General features: G+C 40.0%; 1 protein-coding gene across 11 annotated transcripts in view; it reads left to right on the forward strand.

The window, feature by feature from the left end:
- Positions 1 to 16199, forward strand: part of nfasca (neurofascin homolog (chicken) a) — a 96488-nt gene that overhangs the window by 22523 nt on the left and 57766 nt on the right. For 8 of the 11 annotated variants that reach the window (XM_063911137.1, XM_063911131.1, XM_063911134.1 and 5 more), the window contains exons 2-5: positions 1070 to 1141; positions 7987 to 8160; positions 12463 to 12480; positions 14054 to 14159. In XM_063911137.1, coding sequence (XP_063767207.1) covers positions 8067 to 8160; positions 12463 to 12480; positions 14054 to 14159 — 218 coding nt within the window. In that variant the 5' untranslated portion in view covers positions 1070 to 1141; positions 7987 to 8066. The remainder of the gene's footprint in view (positions 1 to 1069; positions 1142 to 7986; positions 8161 to 12462; positions 12481 to 14053; positions 14160 to 16199) is intronic. The other 3 variants (XM_063911133.1, XM_063911141.1, XM_063911132.1) reach the window with 2 other exon arrangements.

Raw genomic sequence — 16199 nt, forward strand, 5'->3', positions numbered from 1 at the left:
ACTAGTCATAATTCCATTTCAAGATATCTTTAATTCACCTTTTTTTCAACATATCTACATGTTCATTTTCAGATATCTTAAAATAAGTTTTGACTAGGCGAAATGACATTGCAGATATCTGTAACTGGAGTTTTGACTAGGCGAAATGACGTTGCAGATATCTGTAACTGGAGTTTTGACTAGTCACAATTACGTTACTGATATCTTGAATGACAATTCCAACTATCCAAAATGTAATTACGACTAGTCAGAAAGACGTTGTTGATCTCTACAATGTTAATTCTGGATAGTCAAATGTAGCTATTAAATGTTAAAAGGGCTTGCCATAGTGCAGAGTCTGAACAGCTGCCTCCCATGATGCAACTTCAGGAGGTTTGGGAGAATGTTTGGAAAGGACAAAATAAACGTGTGGGTGTGCGGAGTTAAAAAGGCTTGCTCGGTAAAATATGGTTTCATAGTATTGACTGTCACTGTGTTGCAGTCTTATCCACAGACCTCCAGGCAGACGGTGTGTGAGTGTGTTATGTGCAAGTGTAACTAGACTAGAGCAATAGCAACACAGGCAAGAAGGACACAAAGAAAAAAGAGAAAGGGCATCCTGTGATGCTAAAGGGCAGCGGCTGGCGTTCAGACAAGCTCTTTGAAAGAACAGACACACACTGTAGCTGAAGAACACTGCTGCAGACAGTCCTGAGGTGTGTGTGTGTGTGTGTGTGTGTGTGTGTGTGTGTATGTGTGTGTGCTGTCTACTCTACTGTATTTCCTGCTTCCTTCTGCGCTCAGACTTAATTAGCAGTCAGCACATCTGAAAGAGATCTTCTCTTTATCTATTTATCTCATGCACTAGTAGAGCTGCAAACATATTCATTATTAGCATTATTAGCCTGGCAACGGGTCCAGTCACAGGGACCATAGATAGTGCTTATTAGGAATAATATAAAGCACACACTGCTTCTGTTGAGCTATGGTGCGATGCTCTCTGTTTAAAGTGATGACGTTGTAATGTGTTTGCTCCAGAGGATTGAAGAGGTTGCTAAATTGTTTATTTGTTGTTTTTGTGTCTCATCAGGTCTGTAAAGGGGTCACACGACAGAGAGGGTGGACAGACAGAAGCCCAGTGTCCACATCAGTAAGTCATCCCGTAAGTGTTACTGTTCCAGTGCTGCATTTTAGACACTAGTATAAGAGACTGTGTAGACTTAACAGGAGAAAACAGAACAAAGGAAGTGACAGTCACCATGACACATTCAGTGTTATTTACAACATAAAAAAGATTCTTGTTACAAAGTTTCTCACAAGAAATAAGGGCAGGAAGCCTAAAAATACCTCACTGGTGTATCACACAGCTCTACAGAAAGGTGGATTTGGTGGACAGAACTAAGGTACTGCTGAGACCTTAGCACTATAGGCACCTGCAGTCTGAGGACAAAGATCCTCACCGGACAGAGCACCATCTCTCACAAAACACAGAAAACACACATTTCAGAATTCGGCCAGGGCAGTGACTGTTATCATCTGCCCAATTATGCACATCCTTTCTGCTGCTCTGACTTATCATAAAATAATTGTTTCAAAGCTACATCACCTGAAAATTTGAGCCTAAGAACATGATGTCTTCAACAGTTCCTTAACGCAGAAAGCTTCCCTGTTGTTTCTCTCTGATTGATTACTTTAAAATGTGGAATTTGTTTTTTCAGATTGGCTAATCTCTTGTGATTGGATGTTGAAGTGATACTTAGTTAAAGGCTCAAACATCACATCACAGGTTTTCTCTGTGTTCATAAGAATGGCTTTGATTACAGAGTCACCAGCTAACAGGAAACATTCTGAAACACGGGTGGGACAATCATTGTGTGTATAATACTTTCCTGTGGTCGCTTTGGTACCAGTGTGTGATTCACTGTGACTGCTGGCTTGCTTGTGTGTACAGTATTTATGTATGTGAGTGCAGGAGCCAGGAGAGTTCTGTGGTGCTGAGGGTAATTGAGAGTGATGTGTGGAGAGCTATTTTGGGAGGGGTGTTTGTAGAACAGAATTGGTAATGCTGGTGGGGGCGAATATGGAGGTCAGACTCGAGTTGAGAGGAAAGGTAAAGTGTTAACCCCTCTAGGCACTGTGTCAGAGAGATCACAATGGGAGCTGTACAGGATTTGTTTTAGAACTAGCTTTTTCAGTAAAAGGGAAAGAGGGGTTAAGTGATTTTCTTTTATATGCTTACATTTCATCATGCTAATTTCGAGTAGCATATTTCTGTGTGACCTACATTACAATGTATAAACGCTCGGATTAAATGTAATATAAATCCCATGAGAAATTAAAGGACCGTAAAGAAGCAGGCCTACACCAACACATGTTGACAAAGATGCAGCTGTAACAAGTTTGTTGTTTGTGCTTTATCCTTTCAGATCAGAATCAGAATAGCTTTATTCGTCCCACAGAGGGGAAATTTGCATTTGTTACAGCAAAAAAGAACCAAAGACTTCGTAATATAACCCAAGAAGCATGCATTCAAAAATATTAAAGATACACATTTTAAATTAAAACAAAAAATTACACAATCTATAAAATACACATCCTGTAACAGTTCTGAGATATAGCAGCCAGGTATATATTGCACAGTTATTAACAGCATATGTATATATGTGTATATATGGTATTGCCACAAGGGGTTTCTGTTTCTGTTCATGGAAGCTTAATAACAGTTATAGAGATGAAATTAAAATCATGGAAATCTGAATCACAAATGAACGGAGTGTTATGCATTGACAGAAAATACATTTATAGTAAACAGTTTGAGGGTTAAATACGGGGCCTGTACTGTTGGTAAAATCACAGATCGCCTGCATTACTAATACATTTTTACTTGTTTTTGGAGAAGCACAGCTAAAGTTTTGCTTGAAAAAATCTGAACAGGGTTGAGGTCCTGCCCACATTAACACAGACATTCTAACAGACAAAGAAAAATACCTGCTTTAGATACAGGCATGCTGTTTAAATGTAATACCAAATGCACAATTACACACAAAACAATTGAATGTGATTCCATTTTTAAATGACAGATTTTCCAGTTTTGGGACATGTTTACACACATACATATCAAAATGTAAATCTCTGTGAATACAGTGTTGTTTCGCCTCCTCAGCTCTTTCCCCTCTGTTTATGCCAGTAGAGCTCCATTAGCACTTCACATCATCCTAAATGACACTAATGGAATCTCACAGTCACTGGACACAATGGAATAATGGCAGTTCGTACAACTGGTTGTGTGTATTTGTTGGGGATGTGCCAAACGGAATATGAGCGCTCTGGCTTCATGCACAAAGAGAATGGACTTCATGTGTAACTGCACATGGCTGAAGGAACATCTGACAATGACAGACACATTCTGTACAGTGAGGTTTAAATAAAGTCTACATTTTCAGTATGGATTGTAAAGTCTGCAACATTTAGCCTATTGTAAAAAGAGCAGATCATTTATGTCCAAGTATGTAATACTAGTTTCTCTGAAACCAGGAAAATACACCTGAAATAAAAAGGAAAATATCCAACAGCTGATTATGTCCCGTGTTTATAGCTGTAATTGCCATGCTGAGCAACCTTTACCTCACGGTTCATCTGATGGTTAGCTCTGTTATTTTAGGTTTCCTCTCTTGACATTTAAAACGAGGGGGCTAAAAGAAATGAGTCTTAAGATGAATTGGTTAATTCTGCATGTTGCCTGACAACAATAAGACATTTTAATGGCTGAGTGTATGACAGCATAATTATGAAATAATGAAATAATGTTAAGAAATCATGTAGAATCATTTAGCGAAGGAAAGCCGTTTCTAAAGTAGGTTAACATTTTTATCGCTCTGTTTCATAATTTGTACTTTGAGCTCGCTTCTGGCAAATCTCATAGCAGGTCACTAAGCAGTGCTCAGAAATACACAATAAGCTATAAACACACAGCACACCATGTTCATTTTAAAATAGCCTTCAACAGGCCAATCTGCTCCTGTTAAAGCCTGTAGTAGCCTCTATGATGCACCCCGTGATGTGACGTTAGGAGAAGCTGTGTGTGCGTGTGTGTGTGTGTGTGTGTGTGTGTGTGTGTGTGTGTGTGTGTGTGTGTGTGTGTGTGTGTGTGTGTGTGTGTGTGTGTGTGTGTGTGTGTGTGTGATCATAATGTTTGCCTGAGGTTAACCTAAGGTAACTCTGACCTGGTTGTGTTTTGGTTAGTCTATTAGGTCACCTTGTGTGTGTGTGTGTGTGTGTGTGTGTGTGTGTGTGTGTGTGTGTGTGTGTGTGTGTGTGTGTGTGTGTGTATTGGTGTACTTGTTTGCATGTGTAAACAAAAGTCGACTAGAACTGTTAAACCTACAATGGGGTACACTACCACTCTGGGAATGCAGCTCAGTGCATAAATATTTACGCTGCACCCCCCATCTCTGAGCCACTGCCAGGATCAGGGCTGCACAAAAACAAGGGTTTACTCTAATTTATCCTTGATTTGTCTACTCTGTGGGCCTTGGCCTTAGAAGAGTGTATACAACCAGAGGGTTCCCAATACACCCTGAGTCATTAGCCGCTTCCGAAATCTCATGGTGAGGACTAATGCCTGGGCAATAAATGGCACATCAGGAATGAACATAAGTGTCCAGCCTGACATATCATCATTTTGTTCTTTACAGTTTGTCAAAGTAAGAGAACTTATTCTGAATCTAGGAGACATTTGATGCCGTAATGTTGACCTGATTCTAAAGTCTGTCCCTTTTTGATCAATCAACCTCGAAAATCATGTAAGATAAAAACTACCAGCAGCTATCATTGGCTGGGTCTCAACATTTAGTCTGATATTTCTCTTGTCTTTACCTGGGTTAGTAGTGGGATGTAGCCTGATCTCACGCATTTTCCAAATTTCAACATCCAGGTCACTACCTATCACTTGATAGTTGAATCACCTAGAGGGAAAACACCCTGGTGTCAGTGTTGCCCTTCACAGGGAGCAGCCTTAGTGTGTGGAAGCCTTGAATCAATATTCCTCTGCTCCACAAAGGATCAATACCCTGCCAGCTTCAGACCTGTATCTCTCTTTGTGAGAGGTATAAACATCAGTGGTATATTATATTTTAGTCGATAAATCAAAAGCCTTCATCAACCTTTTGCCTACATTCATCATCTCTTTTCTCAATGTTCCCACACATCCCCTTTAAATCTCCAACAGATTCATTCACATGGCGTTCTGTTAACAGCTGATGAAAAGATTACTCCTACTGTTACTGTTATCCAAATGAGACGACACAGCAACAACTATATTAACCTCCCAACCAGCTTGGTTATTGCATTGGTTGTTGCAGTCTAAGCTTGTGCAACTGTTAGTTAAAAAACTTACCTTGAGCTTCATTGTCTGAAATGAGTAGATGGATTTATGCTGAATTTCCACACCTACACAGCAACTGTATTTTGTTGCGTCAGATTATGCAGTTTTACCAAAGAACATAAGAACACTGTACTTGTAACTGATTGCATTATTTCCCTGTATAGCGTTACAAGCTTTTCCCAGCTTTCGGATCACTCGCTGCTATAGGTGCTGGTGTGTCATTAGTGTGACTCCTCGACATTCTTAAGTCATTTTACATTGTTTTATACTAGAGCTGATTTAACAATCAGGTTTAAGAAACACGCTTACTTGCGTTTTTGCCAAAAGTAAAATGAGTACAAAAAATAGCCCTATAAGAGTAATGTTTAATCATTGAAGAGAGCTCGATGACATGAAAACTAAGGAGTAATATTCCTGTGATTCACATTAATTGAACAGTATTCTGGCAAAGTTGTTCAGATTTTAGAATGTCTGGGCCAGGTTTTTCCAGCCTGAAGTATAGCTGCCATTTTCCAGCTTGAGCTTCCATGAGGCGTATTGTGTAGTGTGTGGCGTTCACTGACCCTCTTTCCTTCCTGCGTGTGCATTCTCTGTGTGCTATCATTTATAATGCACTGCAGTGCGTACAGAGCTCCACACGTGGGAAGAACCAATGACCTATTTCAGAGCCGTCTCTGCTGCTCTCTCTGTTCTCTGTCCATTTCTTTCTTCCTTATCTTCATTTCTCTCTCTCCATCACTTCTCTGCTGGGAATCAATCTGCAATTCAAAGCAGATTTTTCTGTCAAGACTGTGTGGCATGCTCTTAACCTAATCGCCTTCTCTACTGTTCTTCTGTGTGTGTGTGTGTGTGTGTGTGTGTGTGTGTGTGTGTGTGTGTGTGTGTGTGTGTGTGTGTGTGTGTGTGTGTGTGTGTGTGTGTGTGTGTGTGTGTGTGTGTCTGGGGGGGAGTGTGTGTTAGGTGTTTGCAGGTTTTGGGGGAAATCTGACTACTGCCCTCAGGCCAAAAAGCTGTTGTGTCCCCTCCCTCATGAGATCAGTGTGTTGTTTCACAGCTCCTGGTAAAGACATGCAGGCTGATAGCTTGTGTTCTTCTTCAGCATTTAATTAAACTGGGGGACAAACAATGGTTATCATCATCTGGAAATCCTAATAGATACAGGGATTGCATGATATTAATAAGTAGGCCTTTCTTTTGTTTACATTTTTATATATTATCATTATCAAATAAATGAATCGTTTTTAGAATCAAAGGTATGGATTATTATTGTGTGGGTGTAGCTTTGGTCAAGGTTAAAGCCTATTACATTTTGGAGTGGATCCAAATCCCAGGGTTGGATACACACATTACGTTTCCCTTAGGTTCACACTGAGGTGTTGGAATAATCTGAATTTGTTCTGAAAACTCCAATTGTTTAGACTGTAATCAATAAAATAACACAACTTGTGTGTTCAGCGTGTCAGTGCACTCACAGTCCTTTGAGTTGCATCAGATTCTCTTCCCCAATATTTTCCTGGAGCTTTAATATGGCAACCTTATGGTAAACAACCACCCCCACACTCCCACTGGATATCTTTAATTTGTATTTTATTTTTCCTGCTGTCATAGCTTTGAGCTCTGGTGTGATTTGCAGCTGAGTGAAGGATTGATCCTGGTGGGAGGGAGCACCATGGGGGCAGGATTAACAGTGGGCAGGTGGTCCTGCTATGGTTGCCAGTACACAGACCTGGCTGTCATGTGGAGGTGGTGGTGGTGGTGATGGTGGTGGTGGGGGGAGTTAATTAGAAACCTTTGGTATGTGGCTGATTAATAAGATGGCTTGAAGAAGAGTGTGTGTGTGTAACCGGGTCACTGTACAGCTTGCAGCTCCACCTCACTGAGATCTCAGTGTAAGCGTAAACTAGAAACTAGCACAACCTTGGCATCGCTAGCATCCCTGTTATTATAACTGGGTAACGTTGTAAATATCACTGCAACATCCTATTTTTTTGTAACTTAATTTTGTATTTCAGATTTACAGAAAACAATTATAAACAGTTACATACTTTTTACAATGTTTAACATCAGATGATGGCAACGTCTTTGTGTTGTTTCTAAGGCAGTGATTTTTTTATATTCGTAGAATTCCTCTTTTACATTTAATATGATTAACTTGATTTTTGTAATGTTCGTATCAATAAAACCTGTCAGCCAAAATTGTCCCTGTGGTAAGATGATAAGTATAATAAAGAGGATTTCCCAGCCTAATAAAGTCTATTGACACCTTATAGCAACTTTATGTTTAAAGATTATGTAACTGTTGTATCAAAGACGTTGGTGGGATTTGAACAATGGAACAATCCCAATAATTTTCATTCTCCATCCTCACTTCTGGGCAGAACATTAAACCATTCTACATTTGAAAGGGCTTGTGATTCAGCCAGCTCCTCCTTTAAGAAACAGAGGCACAGAGCTTCTCCTTGGCTTTGTCTCTGGCTGCTCTCTCCAGGGAGCCGCACAGGACTCAGCTGTGAATGTAGGCCAAACACTCTCATGCTAGAACACAGCCTCATACACAAACAGTTTAACTGTAGATACACTACTGTCTCCACGCTAACCATCTGTCCCTCTGTCTTTACTCTCAGGTGTTTGGCGCTCTGTCAGGAGAACCTTCTAGCCAGTCAGGAGAGGGGACGGGCGAGGCCGGCCAATCGGAAGGAGAGAGATGATGCGGCAGGGCGGCCATGTTGCCCTGGCTTTCATGTCATCACTGCTGCTGCTGTGGCGCCAAGCAGCAGCCATCGAAGTTCCACAAGACCGTAAGTCCTTCAGCAATCATCAGATCCACTCCAAAGCATTGTGTTACAGCAGATACACGTACCAAATCACAACTAAAGTCTGCTGAGATACATGGCTCAGGGTTATGATGTGGTTACATGAGAGCTCAGTTCTGCTGCTGCAACCCCGTTCACCTGCTGTCTGGAAAACAGAACTCTGGACAAAAACAATGCTAGGACTGAGAAAGGTATTATGTTTTATTTTGTGTCAGATTCCACAAACAACTTTTCTCTCAGATTTTTGTGCAGTGCTGACAGAACAGCTGTGCTGCCAGATTTCTACATCATATTAAAAGTTGTTGCTTTGATGCTCTTAGTAAAGGGCAGATTATTTTTGAACTCGAAATTTGAAAGTCATACTTGTTTTTAGGTTTATTCAACCATTTATTTGTGGCATTGTGAGCTTGCAGTAAAGACGGTGGAAAGCGAGATAGGAGCACATAATTACCTGTCTCCTACCTGACGCCGTACTGAAGACACTGAAACGTTGACTTTAATTAAATGTATTATGTCGACAGATCTCGTATAACTGTATTAGGTTAGTTGAAAGCAACATTTTTAGTTTGAAATAAAAATATCAGGTTCAACTTAATAGGTTTACTTTCAATTAACCTAATGCTTTTCAGTTTTTTCCGTGTAACAGGGTGCACTCAGGGTTTCTCAGACAACTACACCACACAGAAACATAAAGCCCAGATGTACACTGCTAGTGACAATTTCTTTTTTTAAAATTTGACCTTTCATTTTGAAAAGGCCAATGTATCTTTATTCTGTGGTTGTGTTCTGTCAGTGTACAGTTAAAAGACTTTGATCGTTATGAATCCAACACCATGGGAAATTAAGAGCTGCATCAGTGTCTGTACTGCACTGTCGGGATCGAGACTAAATGTAGCCACACTGAAAAAACTGAAACGCTGACTTTATTTAAATGTGATATATGGATGAATTTCATATAACTGTATTAGGTTAGTTGAAAGCAATAATATTAAGTTGAACCAAACATTTTTATTTAAACTTAATTTTATTGCTTTCAACTAACTTTATACAGTTAAGTGAAATTCGTCCACATAACACATTTAATTAAAGTCAGCGTTTCAGTTTGAATATATTGCTTTTCTCAGTTGTGGTTGGACGTGCAGCTTGAGGTAGGGTTAGGGTTACTATAGTGATCCCATTTAGGTAACTCTCTCACTATATATTTAAAGATGATAGGTATTCATTGGTTCTCACATCATTATAAATCACATTAAAAAACTCAAACACACACACACACACACACACACACACACACACACACACACACACACACACACACGCACACACACACACACACACACACACACACACACACACACACACACACACACACACACACACACACACACACACACACACTGTCAGTAATATGTTCATACCTATCCACTATGAGTATAAAAGCCAGATGCGATCCCCCTGTTAAAGTGATTCCTCAGGGTATTGGAGACAAAAGCACAGGACAAAGGGAGTTGTGCCTTTCCCTTCTCTTTTAATTTCTCTTACCACACACATACACACACACACACACACACACACACACACACACACACACACACACACACACACACACACACACACACACACACACACACAAACACACACACACACACACACACACACACACACACACACACACACACACACACACACACACACACACACACACACACACACACACACACACACACACACACACACACACACACACATACACAAATGAATTGACACTGAGAGCCTGAAGGACTAGCTCTCCCCCCCACACACACAAACATGGCTCCATCTCTCTTTCTTTTATAATCCTGACCTTTCAACCCTGGTCTTATGATGTTCTATTGATCTGACACACGCACACACACACACACACACACACACACACACACACACACACACACACACACACACACACCCCGTCCAATATTTGGATGGAATCCTTATAGTTTGTTGCCATTTCTTCAATGTATTCTCCTCATTGTGAAAAACCGACAGTGTGATCATTTATTTCTGACAAAAAATGTGATCAGTTAGTTACTTCCAGATTGATTTAACACATGATTCAGTTTGATACACAGGACAATATACAGTAGTTCACGTTTGCTGCATTACCTGCTGTGTGTCATTTGAAAAAATTAAATGAGCAAACACACAATAAAAACAAGAACCATCAACAAATGAAAGACAACACAAAGAGCAAACATTCAGGATGGATGAGGTCTGGCAAGAAATGTTGGGAATCTAGCTGTTCATCTGGTGTGGCATTTTATTTTACAATTTTTCTCTTCATATGTTTAAGCAGAATCAGAATAAGGGATGTCATGCAACTCGACGGTCCTCAGGCTGAGACTTCTTAACTCATCCTCTGTGTTTAACAACAAAATTGTAGTTTGTAGTCATGTTATGAATCAGAAGAATTATGTTTGTAGTTGATATACCGGCACACAGCTGCAAGAACGGAGTTCATATGGCTCTTTTAATGGCGGCGTTACACATTAAATGTACATATGAAGCCTCTTTTTATATACTGATCAGAAGGTAGTGATCCATTCTCCTCTAATGACTCTCCTTGGAAGCTCTTTGTCAGAGCTAACTAAGGCTCCATGTGATGATGGGTAGGTTCAGAAGCCCCTTCCCCCTCCTCCTTTGTCTCCTTATCTGCTTCACAGCAAACTGCACTCTTGACCTTTATTGATGAGTGCTTTCCACACATGCCTACAGGAAACACCCAAACTCCATTTTAACATAACATAACATCTAAATGAAAAAAAATCAATACTATTAATATTCAGTAAAAGGTCTGTGGAGGTTTTGCTGTGACAGACAAACACAGTCAAAATCATGTAGGCAAAGCACATCATAGTGAATAGAAGTTTAATGTAGCAGTGGGGGGTCCACATGACTATTTCACATTTACAGGTACACATGTTAAATACATTTTAGCACCATGTGGATAGGTGATACCTTTCTAATAAGTGTTACATTACATTTAAAGAGTCAGCCACCCTCAGTCATCATCATGTTGCACACTTCTTTGCAGATCTGTCTATTTAACACTTTCGTTCGGATAGACAAGGTTCATCCTTTATAATGTAGAAAATGGAACTAAAAGCTACCACTGTAGACATCAGTTATTTCACTCCCTATATCACAGTCAGCCCCTCACTGTCCCATCCGCTGCAGAATCCAATGTGTGTCATGGCCCCACTCATTGAGAGGAAATGAAACGATAGAGGAAATACAAACTGCCTCCTCCAAAGCAGCAGACAGAACTCCATCCAGAAGGTGTCAAACTCATCAACAGCAGTCTCTCCTGTGTCCTCTGTGAGAGAATGAATAGGTTTACCTTGTGTGTTTAAAAAGGGTAAAAGATCAACTTTCCTGGTGTTATTATAGCGCCCAATATTACCTGCAAACACCTATATAAAGTGCACACCAAGGGGTTTGAATGCAATTATGCTTCCTCTCTGTTACAATTAAATGATCAGCCGTTTAAACACACTGTATGACGCAGTGTTATATTATTAAAAACAAGCTAACGTATCTGTGTGTTTCCTTTCTTCACTGTTCAACCTCTGCTGACACGCGGACTCCTTACAGGTGAGTCCAGACATCCTTTCTGTTTCTCTCTATAAATCACAGTTCTCATTTTATAACAACTAATTTCTATAGTTTTTTTTTTGACACAGAGCATAACTGTAAGCTATGACAGTGCTTCTCAACTGGTTCTGCCTAATGGTTTAAAGGAATCTCTGGAAACGTGTTCTGGTCCACTCCTACAGTGGGCCAGCTCAATATTCACTTTATTTCTGCCCCATTCAAAGTTAACTATTATGTTACAATTTCACTAAATGAAACTAAAACAACTTGTTCAGAATCCGTTTTTACAATACTACATCAATCTGAGTGCCGCTAACTATAAAGAGAAGAACAATTCATCTGTTGGTTTTAAACAAGGACACTACTTCACTGCATTTTGTGTAAGTTAAACAAATCATCTGTCTCCTACTTGTGATCAGCTGTACTGTGTAAGCATAAAGTTATACAGCTCCCTTCTTAAAACAGAAACTGGATTTCAAAATAAAAGCGCTGCTCTGTAATGGTCAGTCACCAGTTGGGCACCACTGACCTGAACATAACACAATGAATATAACATAGAACTATTAATGTCTATATCCGTCTAATATGATTAACATTCACATTACAATGTCTCCATGCTTCTCCCTGTCTCTCTTCGGCTTTACATTGGACTAACAGCAAAGATCCTGCAGGAGCGTAAGTGTTTCTTTTTAACATCACTGCTAATGTTTCTGTACCAGTGACTAATTTCATCACTTAGAGCTCAACTACACACCTGTGGTATTTACTGTTGATTTTCCTCCTGCTCAACAGAGATGAATACACCGTTACAGTCTGTGATTTAAAAAGATGAGCCCAAATCCCCAACATGGGTTCATAAGTGACAATGAATAATAGATTTGAATAACCCAACAAATCATTGGTCCTAAGGAGCAGTTAGTTATCTTGTTTTGAAACACACACAGGAATAGCAGCGTTATATTCAGCATTATACAGTATGAAGCAACATAGCATTCAGAGCTCAGAGCCAGTTTAAAGAATGTCATGGAGGATGTGTTATAAACTGATACGTTGAGGAGTAATTTCCATACCAATTATGTCTCATAGCCTGGCTTTTATCACAACCAAGCATAGTATAAAAATACTCTTATGGTTACCACAGCAACGAGAGGGATATGTATAATGCCGTCCTTTTCTCAGTTGTGCATGAGATTAGCGGGAATAGCTTCCATTACAGAGGGAGAGTGTTCTGTTAGACAGAATCATTCTCACACAGCCATCTAATGCTAATGCTTCTTATCTTGTGTTGTGTGTACAGTTTGTGTGTGTCTGTGTGTACTTGTGTTCAGCGTTGGAGCCTCTACCCTGCAGGGCTCAGTGAACTGGAAAGGCAAAAGGACAGAAAGATGTGTGTGTGGGTTATGAGCCATTAAATATGTCTAGTAGACTGAACACAGCTGGGGAGGTGGAAACTATGATCTATGTATTTCTTTATTAGGATTATAAAACAGATCAACCGATATATGAATCAATAATCCACAATGCTTCACAATGATTACCACATTTTTTAAAATGTCCTTTTTTTGGCAACACAAGAAAACAAATAACACGTAATCCTTCAAAGATTTAGAGACTTCTTAATCCTAGCAAATTCTAGCATTCTAGCTGTTCTTATTTTTTATTGCTTATAAGAACACTGTATGCTGAGATTATCTAAATAAACTGACATCACAAAAAAAAGTCCAACAGAACAAGAAGCACAGATGTTATCCACATTATCTGAAACACTATATCTAAAAGGCAACTTGAAATTGATCTTCCCTAAAATATGAATACAAATCCATCATGACACAGAAAAGCAGCTGATCACACCAATGCGTGCGGATCCAGAGTGGATCATAAAGCACATCCCATATCATTTTTAGGTTGGTAAAACATTGTTTCTACAAAGCTTCAACTTCTTCATTAGAGCTATATGATGCTTGCACTAAATTAAATATTTAAACCCTAAACACACATTTGATGTTCCCTTCCTTCCTGTCATCTGTTGAGTTTACTGTAACACAAGGAGTCAGGGTATGGATCTGCAGGAGAGCCTCGTGTATATTGATGTATTGAGCTATTGATATCTGGTGTGGTTTTAAGGGATCTGAAAAGGAAGCAAGAGTGTGTGTCTGTGCGCATTGTTGTGTGTCTTAGTGTGTATGTGCGTTATCTATTCACAGCATCATTCCTGTAACCTTCCCTCTGTGTGTCCCTCCTCCAACAGTGAAGCAACCCCCCACCATAGTCAAACAGTCGGTGAAGGACTTCATTGTCGACCCCAGAGATAACATCATCATCGAGTGTGAGGCCAAAGGCAACCCAGTGCCAATGTAAGCAGGACACACACACACACACACACACACACACACACACACACACACACACACACACACACACACACACACACACACACACACACACACACACCCCACACCCCTCACTACAAACGCACTTCTCATTACTATTTTAAAGGCATGTTTCCAGTTGTTGTCCGGTTGTTGTTTTGTTCTTTAACAATATCCAGAGAAGGCAAAGAGATATTAAAGTAGCAACACAGTTATTGAAAGTTGACATTATATGGTTTGAGATTTACAAAAGCTTAAGATATTAATCCATAAAACTGTAATATGAAGTGCTTTCAGAAATGAAAACTGGCGTTAAAAGAGTAAACAGGAACAATTATTCAGAGTCCGCTGTAGACCTTCACTGGAAATAAAACGATACATTTTGAAAAAAACCTTGAAAGTATCTCCCAATGAGATTCACAAGTCAAGTTGGAGTTGAAACAGGACACAGCTGTGCTGCTGAGGCTCATATCCTGTGTGTTCTCTCTCTCTCTCTCTCTCTCTCTCTCTCTCTCTGTCTCCTCTGCTGCCATTTGTCCCTCGCTCTGTCTGTCCTTGGTGTCTCCTTGCCCCCCCCTCTCTCTGACAGTGAGAGTAATGCTGTGTGACAGTGCTACTCAGATGTGCTTCTCTACCCTCCACCCCCCCCCCCCCCCCCCCCCCACGTCTGTCTATCTCTCACACAATAACTCCTTTTCACCTTAGCCAACACTATTTTTCTCAATGCCCCCACCTAGCTGAATGATGTCCCCCCCTAAAGCCCCTGTCCTGCCCTGGCTCTAACTGCCCTATTAACTCAGAGTGACACCTGTCTGCCCGCCCTCTGCAGACTGAACATGACACATGCTCTGTTGTGCTTTTTCCTGCCCCCCGCCCATACTGTCCTTCCATTCCCTCCATCACTCTGTCAGGCTGTCTGTTCCAGCTGCTGAGCCCTCAAACAGCCCTCCGTGTCTTTCCTTTGTTTTCTGGAATACAGTTTGCTTTAAAGCCTGTATATCCCTCTCTTATGTGTTGCCAAATGTAATGAAAGCATAATTAGCTCGTGATGGACAGTGTATCTAGATATTTGGATTGGGAATACATCTTTATAGTTTTATAATGTGCATATTCAGATAACTGTAGCAGTATAGAGAGAACAAACACTTTAGTCCCTCTCCAGCCTTCCTCTGGCTGACTTCCTGTCGGCTGTTTGGATAAAATAATTTCACTGATAGTTCTTCTAGATATTCAAAATGTTGATCACATTTTGATAATGAAAACAGTCAATTCACCTTTTCATTTCTTTTATTGTTAGTACCTATTTTTGTCATCTGATGACCACTGCCACTATGCCAAAAAACACAGCAGCTCATTTTCTATTCTTGACTAGAAAATCAAAACTGCTCAAAATCAAACATGTCCTGACTTCATCTCTGGTTGAAACACATGATACATATGTTTTAGACGTTTAACATAACTTTAGATCATTCGACCATCTGACTGGGCTGTGCTGTTGTTAGCTGCTCCAACAATAAACTTGGAATAAATAAACAAAACAAATAAGGAAGTCATTGCTGAAAAGATCCCTCTCAACCATAGTTCATTAAAGTTATTTTTTGTAATTACGTTTTTATTGAATATTTCAAGGTGTCATCACAATCAACAGAGCTCACAAAGGAATATTGTACAGTTAACACCTCACCCCTTTTCATCCCTCCATATCCTTCCCAACTACCCTTCCCCCATGAGACACATAGTATATGGTTCCTACCATTCATTCAGAAGAAAACTGAAAAACATTTGTAGTGAAACAAGGAGATGTTCTCAGGGTTGAATAGTGAGCATATAAAATAAAAATACAAGTACAATTAAACACGTTTGCTAGAGGATTGAAAAAATAAAAAACAAAGCCAGTAGTTTAAAATAAGTCTGCTCAATGTGGCTCTTAAGTTCTGCAGCATTCTTCCACATCCGTAGTGTTTGTGCTTTAGTGCCATTAACTCTTGCTGATGACCATTCCATATAAATCACCTCAAGAAGGGA

The sequence above is a fragment of the Eleginops maclovinus genome, chromosome 20 (genome assembly GCF_036324505.1).
Source record: "Eleginops maclovinus isolate JMC-PN-2008 ecotype Puerto Natales chromosome 20, JC_Emac_rtc_rv5, whole genome shotgun sequence".
NCBI classification, from domain to species: Eukaryota; Metazoa; Chordata; class Actinopteri; order Perciformes; family Eleginopidae; genus Eleginops; species Eleginops maclovinus.